Source organism: Carcharodon carcharias, chromosome 14, assembly GCF_017639515.1.
Source record: "Carcharodon carcharias isolate sCarCar2 chromosome 14, sCarCar2.pri, whole genome shotgun sequence".
Lineage (NCBI taxonomy): Eukaryota > Metazoa > Chordata > Chondrichthyes > Lamniformes > Lamnidae > Carcharodon > Carcharodon carcharias.
Window position 1 is genome coordinate 130,533,734 of NC_054480.1, and position 17,576 is coordinate 130,551,309.

The window sequence follows — 17,576 nt, forward strand, 5'->3', positions numbered from 1 at the left end:
AGCTTGCCTGATAAGATTTTTAAAAACCCTCCCGTTTTGAAAGGTGAGCATGCTGACTGGACTAGTGTGTGTGACAGTCCAAATACTTGTCAAGTTCTAGAAAACAAATCACAGCACCTTGGGTTTGAAAATGCTTTGTCAAAAAGTAATTTTGTGTCCTCTCTGAAGGACCAAGAACCTCAATGATTTGATAAGTTGGTCTCAAAATTGCTTTAACGTGCTAATGGAAGAGTATCATTTGATAGATTCTCTCATTGTTCCGGATAGCTTTTTAGAAAGTTATGTCAGCATTTTATGGCCTGAACTGTACAGTCCATTAGAGCGTGTGTGTTTTTTTCCATCGGTTCAAGTAACCAGGAGTGCATGAAGATATTATTTCTGATGCTGAGCCTCTCAATGACGAATGGGGTCACCATTCAGCCAGTGACCTGTTAACCTTGTCAACTATGCAAACAATGTCAAGTGTTCATTCACAGAAGGTACAGGTTTGGCTCTGGAACCTGATTTCTAACATTAAAATTAAATTAAGTTCAGTTTGTCAAAATAGAATTTTACCCAAAGAAGAATAAACTTTTGCAGCACTGTGGGGGAAACAGCAAGGGCCATGGGACTAACTGAATAACTCTTTCAAAAAGCCAGCACACACATGATGGACCAAGTGGCCTCCCTCTCTGCTGTTAGGCTCAAAGCAAATTCCTCTCACAACAGGAACGCAAATCACAATATTAATCCCAGGGCAACTCATTCAGTTGGGACTTGGCCTCAACAGCTACAGTTATTGAAGTCATTATATCACAGACAATGCAATCAAATCCATTCTGTTCACTGTGTTTACCTCATAGAACTGGGACAGATTGTCAAGGAACTCCTTGCAGTAGGGCCTTAACCTCATATAAACCTGAAAAACAGAAAAAAGGGACAGAGGAGAAACCCTTTTAAAAATCCTTCAAACTTTTACCTTGGCTTTCCTCTTTCCAAAACCCTCTAACTTTGAGTCAGCCGTTAGAGTGTGTTTGCTGTCCTACATTAGCGCCCACTCCAATGCCATGATTTAAAAATTCTTATCTTGGTTTTCTCATCCCTCCATGGCTATGCCCTCCCAACCCCATTTCAAGCCACCTCCAGCCTTACAACCAGATATCTCTGCTGCTCTCATTGTCCTCCAGGGTACCTCCAATTTTAATCGTTCCACCACAGGTATGGCCATACATTCAGCTGCAGAAGTCCTGGGTTTTGGAATTCCCTCCAAAAAAACCTTTCTCCCTTGCTTTCCTCCTTTATGATGCTCTGAGTGTCCCTGGAGTGGGACTTGAGCCCAGAACCTCTAAGACAAAGCTTCCTCCGATCCTTTTGTGGAATAATTCGATGTACTGGACAGGTTTCTACTTTCAAACAGATAACTTTATTACAGAGAGCTTTTCAAAAGCTACCTGCTTGAACCAGGTCCTCAACAAGAAAACCATGCCCCCGGATTATTCACACTTGGGGCTCATTGTTCTTGGAGACTCCGACCAATCACGTAACCCAATAGGCAGTAGGAAAAGCTATACTTTCAATTACTACATTTCCTCCCCCTCCAGATTTTTTATGGTTTGTATTTACAGAGAACATTTGAATATCCCACAACACAAATATCTACAACTCAGGTGATTAAAGATCAAGTCCGAGGTGGTGGTTTCCTTATTTCGGTTAGAGCGGTGTAGCTTCTTCCACTGGATCAACATGATCAGGGACTGCAGCATCAGATACATCATTAGAAAGTGGCAGTTCAAGGTTAGGCATGTCTATTCTAGGTCAATCTGTCACCTCAGGGATTAATGGTTCAATGTTAATCACAGGCAGAATAGCTGGTTGTTGGAATGTCTCTACTCCCAAGATGATCCACATGTTTTTGAACAATTCAGTCTTCCACCTGGAAGGACAAGGGACCAGTTTCTGAGACAATTGTACCAGAAACCCAACAAGGTTCACTTTCAAAATTCTGCATAAGAACTATCTCCTACAGTGAATCTTCGAGCTTTGCTATGAATATAGTGACTCAATTTTTGATTACTTTGATTCTTTCCCACCTTCCCCTCTAAACTTGGAAACACCAGATTTAACCTTGTATGTAGGCAACTTTTCATCAGTAATTCAGGAGGCGTTGAACCCATAGTTGAATGGGGCAAGCAGCAAGTGGGAAAGTTGAGTTTCTAGAGTACCTTCTGATAACTTCCTCATTCCAGATTTGAAAGTTTACACAGCTCTTTCAGCTAAACCACTTGAGGGTAGTGCTGTTTTAATATATCTGATTCCATTTAAGCTCTCAAACTCAGTACTGGTAATGACTGTACCGTTATCTGAAACAATGACTTCCAGTAGGCCATATATACTGAAACATTGATGCAGCTTTTCAATAGTTGTGCTCGATGTCAGTGATCTGACTTCATACACATCAATCTACTTAAAATGCGCATCTACGATCAATAAAAACAGGGTACCTTAGAACGGTCCTACATAATCAATGCGTAGTCTAATCCAGGGCCGACTAGGCCACTCCCACGGACGCAGTGGAGCTGAAACAGGCAACTTCTGTTGTTGCTGACAATGGAGACAGCGCTTGACCATGCTTTCAATGTCACTGTCAATGTCTGGCCACCAGACATAGCTTCGCACGAGCATTTTCATCTTCAATATGCCTGGATGCACACTGTGAAGCTCTGTGAAGAGTGGTTCTCTTCCTTGCGAAGGGATGACAACTCTTGATCCAACAAGATTCCATCTTGACAACTTAACTGTTTTTCAGGCATGGAATGGCCTCATGTCTTCAGACACTGGTGAATTCAACCACCCTTGCAATACCACGTCTCAGACTTCGACAAAATTAGATCTCTGTTCATCTAATTTACTTCGCACACACAGGAGAAGAGTCCAAGAAATTCAGTGCAAGTACAACTTCTTGTGGCACTACAGCATGTACAATGCTATCTGGTAACAGAAGACGACTGAGTATGTCCGCTTTTGCAATATTGCAAGCCAAGGTGGTGAATAAAGCTTTACACATATGCAGATAATATCAAAGCTCAAAGTCGAATTCTTGCTGATACAATTGACAGAATGGCCTTATCCTCACTGAATAAACCCATTAATGGTTTATTGTCCGACACAATGGTGAAATGTTGTCCATGGAATTTCTTCACTCCAAATATCAATGATAAACCTTCCTTTTCTAGTTGGGAATACCCCTCAGCTGTGGAGAGGGTTCTGGAGACATAGAAATCAGATCAGGAAGGCTAATTGGCTGCATTTTCTAGCCAAATTTCTCTCTGGTAAAATCCTAACTTGATTCAGTTCAGTAGTTGAGCTACCCATGGCTTCATTATCCATTCACATCTTGGAAAGTTCTTTGACTTTTTCTACCAATGCTTCTTTTGTTTCCATTCAGCAGATCCTTCAGTTCTCCCTTGTATCTGGCTTTCTCCTGGAATATTGAACATTGATGATTCTTCTCTGCCAACTGTTTCTTCAGGGTGTTCAGAGTGGCACTAAATTCATTTTGTTTCTCCTCACGATTTTCCAGAGGAATCAACTCTGACCTTGAGGGATTCTTGCAGCATGTGTAGGTCCTTCAAATTCTCCTAACTCATTCTAGAGTACACTGTCATATTTCCTTAAAAGTTCAGGAACTCCTCCTGTTCTCAAGTGAAATATTTCAGACCAGTTGAGCTTAATTTTTTGTAACCATTCTCAGCCCAGAAGACTAGGTCTGTCATTATGATCACTGGAAGTCAGAGGTTCACAGCACAGAAAAAGGCCCTTCGGCCCATCAAGTCTGCACTGGTCAAACAAGTACCTAACTATTCTAATTCCTTTTTCTAGCACTAGACCCATAGCCTTGTATGCCATGGCATCACAAGTGCACATCAAGGAAGCTGGGCTGTCTGTTGCCTATAAGACAGGTAGTGTGGCGATGCCCTTTCCATGTATGGATTCTCCAGTCTGTGTCTTCAATTGACCTGTTGTTCGCTACAGTGGCTGGGTACCTTTGTTTAGGTATTTAAATGTATGCTCTCCCACCACTGTGGTCGAGGCTCCTGTATCTACCACCATTATTAGTGGCTTTCCATTAACTTGGATTGTGACAATAATAGAGTTCAGTTTTTACAGCTGTGACATTGTACAGGGAATAGTTGTCGGTATTGGCAGCTTCAGACTCTGTTGTATTATTCAATTCAATCATAGTGGAATGCTACTTTATGGGCTGTTTTGATTTTGCCCTGCTTTGCTATATTACGTGACCTTTCTTAGGCCAGTACTGGTATTCTGCCTCCTCGAATCTGCAGGTGTCCAGTCCATGGTCATCCCCACATCTATAACAGATTAACATTGGAGCTGCTGTTGAAGTGTTCCTTCTAGGCCTTATTGTTTTTCTAGCAGCAGAGATTGCCACTTGCTTCGCTGCTGTGTCTCTGGATTCCACACCATGCCCAGTGGTAGGTTCCCACCCCACATGAAGAACGACACCATGTTGTAAAGCCTGCGAGTCTCTAGCAACAATTTCCATGGCACGCTTCAGATCAATGTTGACTTGTGTGAGTAAACAGTGCTGAATGCTGTCATCGTGTATGCCACAAACTAATCAGTCCTGCAATATGTCATTGAGTGTCCCCCCCGAAGTCACAGCCCTCAGTCAACTGCTTCACTTCGCTACATAGATTGCGATGGAGTCTCCTGGAGCTCTTACTCTAGAATTAAACCTCTGCATTATTACAGATGGCTTTGGCTGGAAATGCATTTTCACGAGGTCTACTTATTCGTTAAAAGATTTAGAATTGGGCACATTCAGGGCCATCAGGCTGCAGATGAGATTGTATGTCTTGATACCACATACCCTCAAAAGACCATAAGACATAGGAGCAGAAGTTAGGCCATTCGGCCCATTGAGTCTGCTCCGCCATTCAATCATGGCTGATAAGTTTTTCAATCCCATTCTCCCGCCTTCTCCCCGTAACCTTTGATCCCCTTACCGATCAAGAACCTATCTATCTCAGTCTTAAATACACTCAATGACCTGGCCTCCACAGCCTTCTGTGGCATTGAATTCCATAGATTCACCACTCTCTGGCTGAAGAAGTTTCTCCTCCTCTGTTCTAAAAGGTCTTCCCTTTACTCTGAGGCTGTGCCTTCAGGTCCTAGTCTCTCCTACTAATGGAAACATCTTCCCCATGTCCACTCTATCCAGGCCTTTCAGTCTTCTGTAAGTTTCAATCAGATCCCCCCTCATCCTTCTAAACTCCATCGAGTATAGACCCAGAGTCCTCAAACGTTCCTCATATGTTAAGCCTTTCATTCCTGGGATCATTCTCGTGAACCTCTTCTGGACCCTCTCCAGGGACAGAACATCCTTCCTGAGATACAGGGCCCAAAATTGCTCACAATATTCTAAATGTGATCTGACCAGAGCCTTACAAAGCCTCAGCAGCACATCCCTGCTTTTATATTCTAGACCTCTCAAAATAAATGCCAACATTGCATTTGCCTTCCTAACTACCAACTCAACCTGCAAGTTAACCTTAAGAGAATCCTGGACTAGGACTCCCAAGTCCCTTTGCACTCCAGATTTCTGAATTCTCTCCCCATTTAGAAAATAGTCCATGCCTCTATTCTTCCTACCAAAGTGCATGATCTCACACTTCCCCACTTTGTATTCCATCTGTCACTTCTTTGCTCATTCTCCTAACCTGTCCAAATCCTTCTGCAGCCTCCCCACCTCCTCAATACTACCTGTCCCTCCACCTATCTTTGTATCATCTGCAAACTTAGCCAGGATGCCCTCATCTAGATCATTAATGTATAAAGTGAAAAGTTGTGGTCCCAACACTGACCCCTGCGGAACTCCACTAGTCACCGGCTGCCATCCTGAGAAGGATCCCCTTCTCCCCACTCTCTGCCTCCTGCCAGACAGCCAATCTTCTATCCATGCTAGTACCTTGCCTCTAACACATGGGCTCTTATCTTACTGAGCAGCCTCCTGTGCGGCACCTTGTCAAAGGCCTTCTGGAAGTCCAAGTAGATAACATCCATTGGCTCTCCTTTGTCTAACCTACTCAAAGAATTCTAACAGATTTGTCAGGCATGACCTCCCCTTGATGAAACCATGCTGACTTTGCTCGATTTTATCATGCACTTCCAAGTATTCTGAAATCTCATCCTTAATAATGGACTCTAAAATCTTACCAACGACCGAGGTCAGGCTAATCAGCCTGTAATTTCCTGTCTTTTGCCTCACTCCCTTCTTAAACAGGGAGGGGGGGGGGGTTACATTAGCGATTTTCCAGTCCTGTGGGACTCTCCCTGACTCCAGTGATTCCTGAAAGATCATCACTAATGCCTCCACTATCTCTTCAGAACTCTGGGGTGTAATCCATCTGGCCTAGGTGATATATCCACCTTCAGACCTTTCAGTTTTCCTAGCACCTTCCCCTTGGTAATGGCCACCATACTCACCTCTGCCCCCCAACTCTCTTGAACTTTGGGGATGTTACTCATGTCTTCCACTGTGAAGACTGACGCAAAATAGCTATTCAGTTCCTCCGCCATTTCTTTGTTTCCCACTACTACTTCTCCAGCATCATTTTCCAGTGGCCCAATCTCCACTTTTGCCTCTCTCTGACCCTTTATATAATCTAAAAAAACTCTTGCAATCTTCTTTTAGATTACTGGCTAGTTTACCCTAATATTTAATCTTCTCCATCATTTCTTTTTTAGTTGTCCTCTGTTGGTAAATAAAACGTTTGCTTTCTGCTCCGCAGCAATTTCGTTCGCCACGAAATAAAAACCAAGGTGCTCTACATACTGGTTCCTGTCTTCCATAGTCACATCGTAAGGATTGATTCTGCTGAAGAGTGGCAAGACTGGTGGGTATACTTTTTTTTCTCTTAAGATCTGATTTACTCACATTCACAAGGCGAGGTGCAGCATCAGAGCTATTTTACACTCGTTGCCAATTGTAATGACTTGATGTACTGGACAGATTTCTACTTGAAAACAGATAACTTTATTAGAGAGTTTTGCAGAAGCTACATGCTTGAACTAGGTCTTTGACTAGAAAGCCACACCCCCTGGATTACCTGTGTTTAGGGCTCATTGGTCAGAGCCACCAAAGACTATCACATGACCCCTGATAGGCAGTTGGAAAGGCTATACCTTCAATTAATACATCTTTTTAATGCCCCAACACCAACAGCCATTGCCACATAGCAATATGACTGACGTAGTCTCAGTTTCTGCACTTCTGGTATTCAACTATGACACTGAATTCAGCACCAGCCCATTTGGCAATGGTCCCTTTTTACAGGGGACAAAAGCTCCTGACTATTGTGAATGACCCTGTTTTTTAATACTCCCCACAGATTGACCACAGACAATGAGCAGTAGTGCAGGTGCACAGTGCGTGGGCTCTGGGGACATCCCGAGCAGTTTATAGACAACTAATTCCACTATTCAATGCAACACTGGGCTGAATAGTCTATTATCAGAGCCCATAAGAAAGCATTAAATAAATCTTCTTGTTCAGCTCTGTAGGGGGACTGAATGTCTGCCAATTCCATAAACCAGTGGGTTACATTCTGTCACAGTGAAACAAAAGTCAATGATGGCCAGTGACTTTTTAATCCCCCCCCCAAACCCAAGTTTATTTACGACATTCACTTACATATTGGGTTTAATCAGTCGACACAGCACTCAAGCAACACTTCATACATTATTCATGGCTTACAGTTGCATGCCAAGTGCCCTAACGGTCTTTGCAAAGGGGTTAAAGTGAATAGCTGTCCGTGGCTTTATGATCAGTGCAGATAATCCAGGCCTGGTTAACCTTACTACTATGAGGGGCTAAGAAGAAAGGTTATTCTATTCTGTTGCCATTTTGATGAAGGGAGAGGTGATACACGTTCAGACATCGCTAATTATCTCCACAAGAACACAACTCGGATTGTTCGGGTATTTGGCCAGTTCTAGTCAGGGGCTGAACATTATTCAATAACCGTACAGCCAAGCCCATAAAGCAAAGTTAAACAAAGTGACAGAACGCACACTTATAATCCCACGGCCAGCAGACTGACAACTTAGCCTGAAAGTAGAACTCAGGAATTAGAACTCAAGAATTAGCAAATGAACTTCAATGTGGATAAGTGCGAGATGGTACATTTTGGTAGGAAGAATAATGAACTCCTTGGAATATAATTGTCTAAGCAGGTGAGAGGAACAGAGGAATTTAGGAGTATCAATACACAAATTACAAGTAGTGGCGCAGATTAATAATGCATTAAAAACAACAAAGGTTCATTTCTGGATGGATGGAATTAAAAAGCATGAAAAGTAAGTTACTTATATAGAAGTTTGATTAGTTTACTCTGAAAATAGGTTATTCAGTCCTTCGAGCCTTCTCTGCCATTCAGTATGATCATGGCTGATCCTCCATCTCAACACCATACTCCCACTCTCTCCCTATATCCCCTTGAAGCCTTTAGGGTCCAGAAATCTATCCATTTGCTTCTTAAATATATTTAGTGACTTGGCCTCCACAGCCTTCTGTGGTAGAGAATTCCATAAGTTCATCACCCTCTGAATGAAGAAGTTTCTCCTCATCTCAGTCCTAAATGGCCTACCCCGTATCCTGAGACTGTGACCATTTGTTCTAGACCCTCCAGCCAGAGGAAACATCATCCCTGCATCCAGTCTGTCCAGCCCTGTCAGAATTTTATACTTTTCAATGAGATCCTCTTTCATTCTTCTAAACTCCAGTGAACACAGGCCTAGTCGGCCCAATCTCTCCTCAAACGACAATCCTGCCATCCCAGGAATCAGTCTGGTGAACCTTTGCTGCACTCCCTCTGTGGCAAGTATATCCTTTCTTAGATAAGGGGACCAAAACTGCATACAATACTCCAGGTGTAGTCTCACCAAGGCCCTTCATACTTGGAACAGTGTGGATAATTCTGGTCTTCATATATTTTTTTAAAAAAGGGTATAGAGGCATTGGAGAAGGGGCAAAATAAAATTTACTGGAATGATACCAGAACTGAAAAGGTTATACCTATGAGGAAAGATTGAGCAGGCTGGGACCGTTCTCAAGAAAAGACAAAATTGACAGGTGACCTAGCAGAGGTCTTTAAGGAGTCTGATCAGGTAACTTTGGAACAAACATTTCTCCTTGTGGGCCAGACCAGAACGAGGGGTCATAAATACAAGGTTGTCGTGAGTAAATAAATCCAGTAAGAAATTTCTTTACCAAGAGTGCAGTGAGAATGAGCATGCTACCACAGGGATGAAGCAAGGCAAATGGCAGAGATGCATTTAAGGAGAAGCTAGAGAAACATGAGGGAGAAAGGAATAGAAGGAGATGTTGATGGGGTAAGGTGAAGAGGGGTGAGAGGGGACTCTTGTACAGCATAAACCTGTTGAGCCAAATGGCCTGCTATACACAAACAAAGTAAAGATTGACAAACCTGGTAAGTTTTATCCTGAAAGTGGACAGGGAATACAAAGTCCATGTTCTCCATGGCAGTCAGCTGGCAATGAGCAAGGGTCTCGTCCTGCAGTTAGAGAAAGATCAAAAAGCAAAAGTTTGCAGTTGGCTGGAAACTGTTACCCCCGTTGACTGTTTCTTCTCCTTTGAGGCTTTGGTGGTTCTGTAGTTTGGATTCCATCAAAACTTTCATACAAAGTGTCTTCAATGATGGGCACAGGCACCACATAACCGAGAGAAGTACATTCCAGCCAGCATCAGATTCTCAACACTTGCACCTACGGTTTGTCATTATTTGAATGGTGGTTTGATTGTTAAGGGTGTAGGATGGCGGTGGTGGTGGTGAAGAGAAGAGGGGAACATGCTCCATAGGTAGCAGTCTGGACTCTCATTCTGCACCCACTGACCTTGTTTTATGGGTACAGCTTTCACCAATAAACATTGCAGGCACCTTGTTTACATTTGCCTCTTGCCCCAGTTCAATCAGAAACGAAATGCCTAAAAATAGATCAATTTCACTCATCTAAATATACGAGTTTAACTATCTTCTTCATCCAGCCAACCCAACATTGACCTCAATAAATTATTCCAGCTCATTTGTAGAATTACTTTCCCCTCAGAGGGGCTTTAGTTCAAAGAGGCTCATTAAGCCTTACATCTTTAATGGGTGGCAGGATGACAAGTCAAAAGGCCTCTGTTTATTTGGCTTATTGTAACAAAACAACACTTACCAGCCCCAGGACAAGTGAATAATCAGGGATGCTGCGCGTTTTCAGAGGAAGGATCGATTTTTGCAATGTCATTTTCATTGAGCTCTGCAGTTCCTTAATGAATTTGTATCTGAAAAAGAGTGTGTTTGAAATCTGGGATCACAGTAAAAAAAATGATAGATCTTAGACCTTTCACCTGACACATTCAGGGAAGTATAGCCTAATAAGCATACCAATATTGCTGAGTAGTCTGTGTAATTCTATAACAAAACATTGAGCTTTAACATTTATACTTGAGCTCTGAGTGCTCAGAATAGAACTCTTCTTTCCCACCTCAAAAACACTCTCAGATTAGTGGGTATGTTGGACAATGACCTCATCTGCAGCTTAAGTGATTGCTATAGACTTGAGGGCTGAGAGCTCTCTCACTGCCCTGATCAATATTAATCCCTCAACCAACCCTCGAAATAATGCATCATTCGTTTCATTTCTAAAATTCTATGAAACCATGATTGCCATGTTCATAATGACTGCCACATTGCTTTGAAGTGTAATTAATTTGTCAAGAACAATTAAATGTCGAGAGGAGCACTGTATCTTTCTAAACAATTCTAAAATGTGCTATACAACAACTTGTATTTATAAAGTGACTTTAACATAGTAAAGTGTCCCAAGGAGATATTGTGGCAGAATTGGGGATGTTCGCTGAAGATTGTACAACGTTCAGCACCATTTGTGACTCCTCAGAAACAGAGCCATCTTTGCCCATATGCAGGAAGACCTAACATTCAGGCTTGGGCTGACAAGTAATAAGTAACATTCATGCCACACAAGTGGCAGGCAATGACAATCACCAACAAGAGAGTATCTAACCATCTCTGTGACATTCAGTGCCACTACCATCGCTGAATCCCCCACAATCAGCAGCCTGAGGGTTACCATTGACCAGAAACTGAACTGGACCAGCCATATAAATACTGTGGCTACAAGAACAGATCAGAGGCTGGGAATTCTGCAGAGTGTAACACGCCTCCTGGCTCCCCAAACCCTGTCCACCATCTAGGCACAAGTCAGGAGTGTGACGGAATACTCGCCACTTGCCTGGATGAGTGCGGCTCCAACAACACTCAAGAAGCTTGACACCATCCAGGATAAAGCAGCCTGCTTGATTGGCACCCCATCCACCACCTTAAACATCCACCACTCCCTCCACCACCAATGCACAGTGACAGCAGTTTGTACCATCTACAAGATGCACAACAGCAACTACCAATGCTCCTTCAACAGCACTTTCCATACCTGTGACCTCTACCACATGGAAAGACAATGGCAGCACATACTTGGGAACACCATCACTTGGAAGCTGCCCTCCAAGACACTTACCATCCTGACTTGGAAATTTATCGACATTCCTTCACTGTCACTGGGTCAAAATCCTGGAACTCCCTTCCTAACAGCACTGTGGGTGTACCTACACCACATGGACTGTAGTAGTTCAAGGCAATGGCTCACCACCATCTTCTCAAGGGCAATTAGGGATGGGCAATAAATGCTGGCCTTGTCAGTCACATCCATATCCCATGGAAGAACATGTTTAAAAAAGACCAAATGCTTGATCAAAGAGGTTGTTTTTAAAAAGGAAGAGTATCTTCAAGGGGCTAAGGGAGGTGGAGAGATTTAGGGAGGGAATTCCAGAGGTTAGGGCTTAAGCAGCTGAATGAATGGAGTGATTTAAATGCCCAGGGGGCTAGTTTAAAATCAAGTTTTTGGCTTTCTATAGTGCAGACTACATGTAAAGTTTGAGGTTAAGGAAGTTTACAAAGACAATGTAAAATAATCATCTTACAGCATTTGTAATATTTCAATTTCCTACATGCGCAGCCCTTGCAAATATTAAGTATTACATTTATGGTCAAGGCTGTAATGTGGAGAAGATAACTAGGAAGTGTGTTAAAATTATCCAGTCTTGTTTTACTTCAAACACTCACTCAGCAGACCAGACACTTGCAAACACCAGAATGGGCTGAAATTAAAATTCTCCCAGCGCTTTCAGAATGCAGCTCCACTAGCGTCCTTCATGCTTTGCATGCAAACAGCCAGTCCACATGAATAATAAGTTGTAATTCTTGTTGACAACTTATTATACTCAACTCCATTAACATGATAAAATTATTTATTTACACAAATACAATTCTTTTTTGAGGGGCAGAAAGACATTTAGTTCTGACTGCACCTAACTGTTGACGTCAAGATTCTTTTTCACTTTCAAATCCCCCCCAACCCAGTTGAATGTTCTTCCTCACTCGCATGTCTCAGCCTAAACCTCCACTCCCCGACTTCAGATTACTGCACATGTGAAAAAACATATTTTCCAATTATGCCTTCAGGCTCCTCCTCTTCACTCAGGCCTTTTCAATTCCCTTCCTTCCTCATTAAGAATAAAGGTGGGGTGGGGGGGGAGGAGGGGTGTAGAAAGAGTTAAGATACACCAGCCATGATCTGATCAAATGGTGGAAAAGCTTTGATGGGCTAAACGGCCCCCTTTTGGTCCTAACTTTCTTCCCAATGTTCATCTCTCCTTTTAAAGCACATGTTTTTTTTAAATAAATACTTGGAGGTTTATAAAAATAAAAGTTGCTGTAACCAAATTATGTACAAACCAACAATGTTTTTTTTAAACCTTGCGGACTGATCAATGGCATTTCCTCCCTTACCAACCCAAGGCAAATGCCATCCCAGATCTGACAGTGTACCGGTTTTATATTGATTAGCCCAGCAGGTAGAAGTTTTGTCCTCCACTCACTGATTAAAGTCCTCTCTCTCATCATAATGGCAGGACGAGTCCACTGAGAAATTTGTGGAGAAAGTCATTTCCATGGGTTCCAAGTCTTCATCCAAACCTCTATTGGCCTCCAAGTCTGTTGGAGCAGAGAGAACATTTTCAAACAGCTGGTCAGGTAGAGAACCAAACTCGCAAAACCATTAGTTTATAAAAAAAAGGAGCCTATTGGTTGTTGACTATTGGAACATAAATTATTCACATGCATAATTCTCACAAATGGAAGGAGGACTGCAACATGAAGGTAGTTCCCCACCACCTTCTCAAGGGCGATTAGGGATAGGTAACAAATGCTGGCCATGACCCTGATAACCACATCATGAATGAATGAATAAAAAAAAAATTGATGTCTGCACTTCAGGAGCTGCGTGGTGAGGGAGGAGGAGGCTAGGTTTGATATACAACTACGTGAAAGGAAGGCATTAGAGTTCAGGCTGATGCTAGGAGATGGAAAGAAATCAGTAAAATGGACATAATGTCTTTTCAGTTATGAAAATTTGAAAGAACCGATCACATTTTTGAGTCCAATTCTTCACGGTTCAGCGAAGATTGGTGGAAGATTCCACCAGAATGGTGGAAGGGGAAGGAGATAAACCATTTCAATTCACCACCTTGGTCTCATGGTCATATTTCTGTCTCGGCCTGCTCCAACGTTCCAGTGAAGTTCAATGCGAGCTGAGGAACAGCAAATCATCTTCCAATTAGGCACTTGACAGCCTTCTGGACTCAACATGGAGTTCAACAATTTCAGGACATAACTCTGTCCCCCATTTTGATTTTTTTTTTGCTATAAGCCAGTCTGAACCTAGTCTTTCGCATTTTTGCTTTCGGAGAGCTGATATTATATGGCCATTAACTCTCACTCTGGACAAAGTCTTTGTCCCTTTGCCATAAAATACAAAAGCAGTTCGGAAGAAGTCATTTTGGACTCGAAACATTAACTCTGTTTCTCTCTCTCTCCACAGTGCTGCCAGACCTGCTGAGCTTTTCCCAGCGCTTTATGTTTTTTTTTTAGATAAACCTTGGGCCGTTTTTGTTCAGAAATTCCTCAATTTCATTGCATTTGAAATGAAAATGGCTAAAGCCCTTAAGAGGAGGGTGGTGCAGAGCATAGAGAAGAGAAGACGAAAGTGAGAATAGTTGTTCCAAGTTTGACCCAAGGCCACCTGCATAGCCTGTATGTGTGCTGGAAATATTTATGTTTCAGATTTGCTGGTGACATATGTTTCCAGGTTTTGTTGGCTAAAGAATTGTCATGACAGAAGAACGAGAAAAATGTCTCCAGTTTCATATTCAACATCCTAAACTTACCATGGGATATAGGAGGAGAGACCGGAAAGAGACAGCGAGCTCGGTTGACCTTGGTGTTGCCGCTGGTTACAAGCCTCTGATGTTCATCCCAAAATCGCACCCAAATGTTTAATTTTGTTGCATTGGGACTGCATTCAAAACCTGGAAGTAATAAAATACAGTAAAAAGATGCAGGGCTGAGAGAGGAGTCAATAAAGCAAAGGATGAGTTTGTAAGATGTAAAAATACTTCACTTTTTATTGTTTCTGTGACAGTCGGTGCTTCAAGCACCTTTCCCTCTCTGTCCCCAAGGTCTCACTCATACAGAAATCCAATTTCATTAGCATCACCCACATGTCAACCTCCTCCCCTTAGAAACACTACAGGGCAGGGGGAGACTCCAATTACACTGCTCTACAGAACCATTTGCAGGGGTACTCAGGAAACCTCCTGCTTATCCACTTGGCCACACTGCCTCTTCTGGAAGTTGCCCTCTGGTATTTCTATCAAGTCATTCTTTTTTCCTTCATTCCACCATTGATGGCCGTGCCTTCAGGTGACTGGTCCCTAAGCTTTCCAATTCCCACCCCAAACCTCTCTAGCTCTCTCTCTCCTCCTTGAAGATGCTCCTTAAAGCCGACCTCTTTGACCAAGCCTTTGGTTACCTGTCCTGACATCTCCATACATGGGTTGGTGTGCACTTTTGTTTGATAATGCTCTGTGAAGCATGTTGGGATGCTTTACTGCATTAAAAGGCGCTATATAAATGCAAGTTGTCGATGTTGTATGAACCCTGACAATGAGTTCAGGCAGGTTATTCCATCATTGCATTAGAGAGCGTGCAGAAAAGATTCACAAGATTGTCCCAAGGATGAGGAACTTCAGTTATGTATATGGGTTGAAAAAGAGAAGGACAAGTGGAGATTTGATAGATTAATTCAAAATCATGGAGGGGTCTGGATAGATCACATAGGGAAAAAGTGCTCCCACTGGTGGAAGACTCAAGAACAAGAGGACACAAATTTAAGGTAATTAGCAAAAGTATTAACGGGAACATGAAGAGAAGCTTTTTCACACAGTGAGTGGTTTGGATCTGGAATGTGCTACCTGAGTGTGTGTGGTGGAGGCAGGTTCAAATGAGGCATTCAAAAGAGAATTGGACTGTTATCTGAAAAGGAAGAAAGTGCAGGGTTACGGGGGACTAGGTAAATTGCCCTACAGAGACTTGGTGCGAACACAATGGGCCAAATGGCTTCCGACTGTGCTGTAACCATTCTGTGATGGCAACTCATTCTGACCACATTACAGCCAATGCCTGCATAATCACATTATCCTACAGGGCACCAATTCCCTGATTGATCCTCCTCCACAGCCTAGGGTCATTGAGGCAAAATAAAATGTCAAGGGATTGAGCCTAGGAGTTTCTGATCTGTATAGATTGGTGCCACACTGGGCAATTCAGTGAAGCATTGGAGGATTGTGTGATGTTTTTAAGATGGAGTTAGAATTCTACCTAGTTACATAACAAATGAAGATTAACCTGGTACCTCTGTTCAGCTCTGTGTTCTGCCAATATTTGCCTGGTAATCTCGTTGCTCTGGGTGTGGTTGTAAATGAATCAGATTCATTATGATGCTCTTCTGAAAGAACGGGACCAAATGACACACCTTGAGCTGTCTGGTCCAGGGAGAGAAAGAAAAGATTAAGAACAATATTTAATCTGAAGAGTAGAAACAAATTTACTACCTGACTCCGATCCTGTCAATTCCTGTGGAAAATGTGTCATGGGTGTACACCAGGTGAGAACAGGATCAGCCTCATCGGATTCCTTCCACAGCTGAATGGCCAGCTTGCTACCAGGCTCACATTCGAATAATGGCCATATGAATGAGGTACCAGCTGGAGGCACAGATGCCAGCATGATTAAAATTGTGTGATACACAAGAGGTCAGAGGAGTGCCACGTGCATGGAACCAAATTCCAGAAAGTAGTGCCTCTCTGGGAGAATTGCAGGAAAGGTAGAGATACGCTGACAAATGTGATTCTCTTGAGTCTCATTATTTCACATGAAAAAAATTAAAATTACAATATAAACACACACGAGAAAACATAACCCATATCCTTGGCATGTGTGCCCATATAGCAAAGTGAGCAAAACATATTGCAATAAATTTAAAAAAGAAATACTGGGAACAATCAGCATCAATGGGGAGAGAAACAAAGTTAACATCGGAGATCAACTACAAAGTATTTAATGCTTCTATGGGGGAAAACGCTGTTATCACTACTGTAATTTCAAAATTGCCCAGCAAATAGTCCAGTTGTGATGGAAGCATGTATTTAGTAAATCCAAATGAAGGCCTCAAGGATCATAGCATTGTATAAGAGGTGAGAAAGAATAAGAAAAGGCAGGGAAAACCAGAAAGTACTGCCCAAGCAACAACAAGCCAGAATTTTAAAGGATCACTACTTGTAGGAAGAAGGGGAGGCACAGCAAGTTTCATAGCTTTGAGGTCCTGGGAAAGAATGAACAGAATTTCATTTTCTGAGTATTGATTTCAACACTGAGGATATAGAAAATAGGAAGAACGCATAGGATAGTGTATATTTCCACCTCAGTAATTTTGCCCATTTCCACCTCACCCACCTTAGCTCATCTTCTACCGAGATCCTCATCTCCTTGCCTTTGTTACCTCTAGAGTCGAATGTTCCAATGTTCTCCTGACCAGCTTTCTGCTTTGTGCACTCGCCCAGCCCACCCCCACCCTAAACTTGAACTCATTCAAAAATCTTGTGTCCGTACCCTAACTTGTATCAAGTCCCCTTCACCCGTTGTGATCACTGAACTACATTGGCTTCTGCTCCAGCCATGCCTCAAGTTTAATCATCTTATCTTTGTTTTCAAATCCCTTCATGGCCTCCCAGCTCCCAATCTCTGTAATCTACTCCAGCCCCACAACCTTAAGGTCTCAGGGCTCCTCCAATTCTGGCGTCTTGCATTAATTGCTCTAACACTGTGCCTTTAGCTGCCTGATTCCTGAGCTCTGGAATTCACTCTCTAAATCTCTCCATTTCGTTTTCTTCAGAAACTAGCTCTTTGACCAAGCTTTAGGTCCTAATATCTTAAGTAGCATGGTGTCAAATGTTGTTTGATAGCCCTCCTGTGAAGCGCCCTTGAATGTTTTATGTTAAAAGACAACAGAAATGCAAGTTGTTGCATTTGGAGGTA

General features: G+C 42.5%; 1 protein-coding gene across 1 annotated transcript; it reads right to left on the reverse strand.

Annotated features, from left to right (window-relative positions):
- Positions 1 to 787: 787 nt before the first annotated feature.
- LOC121287617 (CTD small phosphatase-like protein 2) lies at positions 788 to 15,076 on the reverse strand. Its single transcript, XM_041205544.1, has 6 exons — positions 15,013 to 15,076; positions 14,369 to 14,509; positions 13,022 to 13,136; positions 10,240 to 10,348; positions 9,489 to 9,575; positions 788 to 898 (listed from the first exon to the last, which is right to left on the reverse strand). Exons 1-6 carry the CDS (start codon positions 15,074 to 15,076, stop codon positions 788 to 790), a joined length of 627 nt encoding a protein of 208 aa, XP_041061478.1.
- Between the last annotated feature and the right edge of the window lie 2,500 nt (positions 15,077 to 17,576).

Bases quoted from the DNA above. Each gene is read 5' to 3' on its own strand.
- LOC121287617 (XM_041205544.1), bottom strand. From the start codon at position 15,076: ATGCTTCACAGAGCATTATCAAACAAAAGTGCACACCAACCCATGTAT. The intron at 13,137-14,368 runs GTAAGTTTAGGA...CTGCTCCAACAG, and splicing joins CTCTCCTCCTATATCCCATG to ACTTGGAGGCCAATAGAGGT. The intron at 9,576-10,239 runs GTAAGTGTTGTT...CTCTAACTGCAG, and splicing joins ATTCACTTGTCCTGGGGCTG to GACGAGACCCTTGCTCATTG.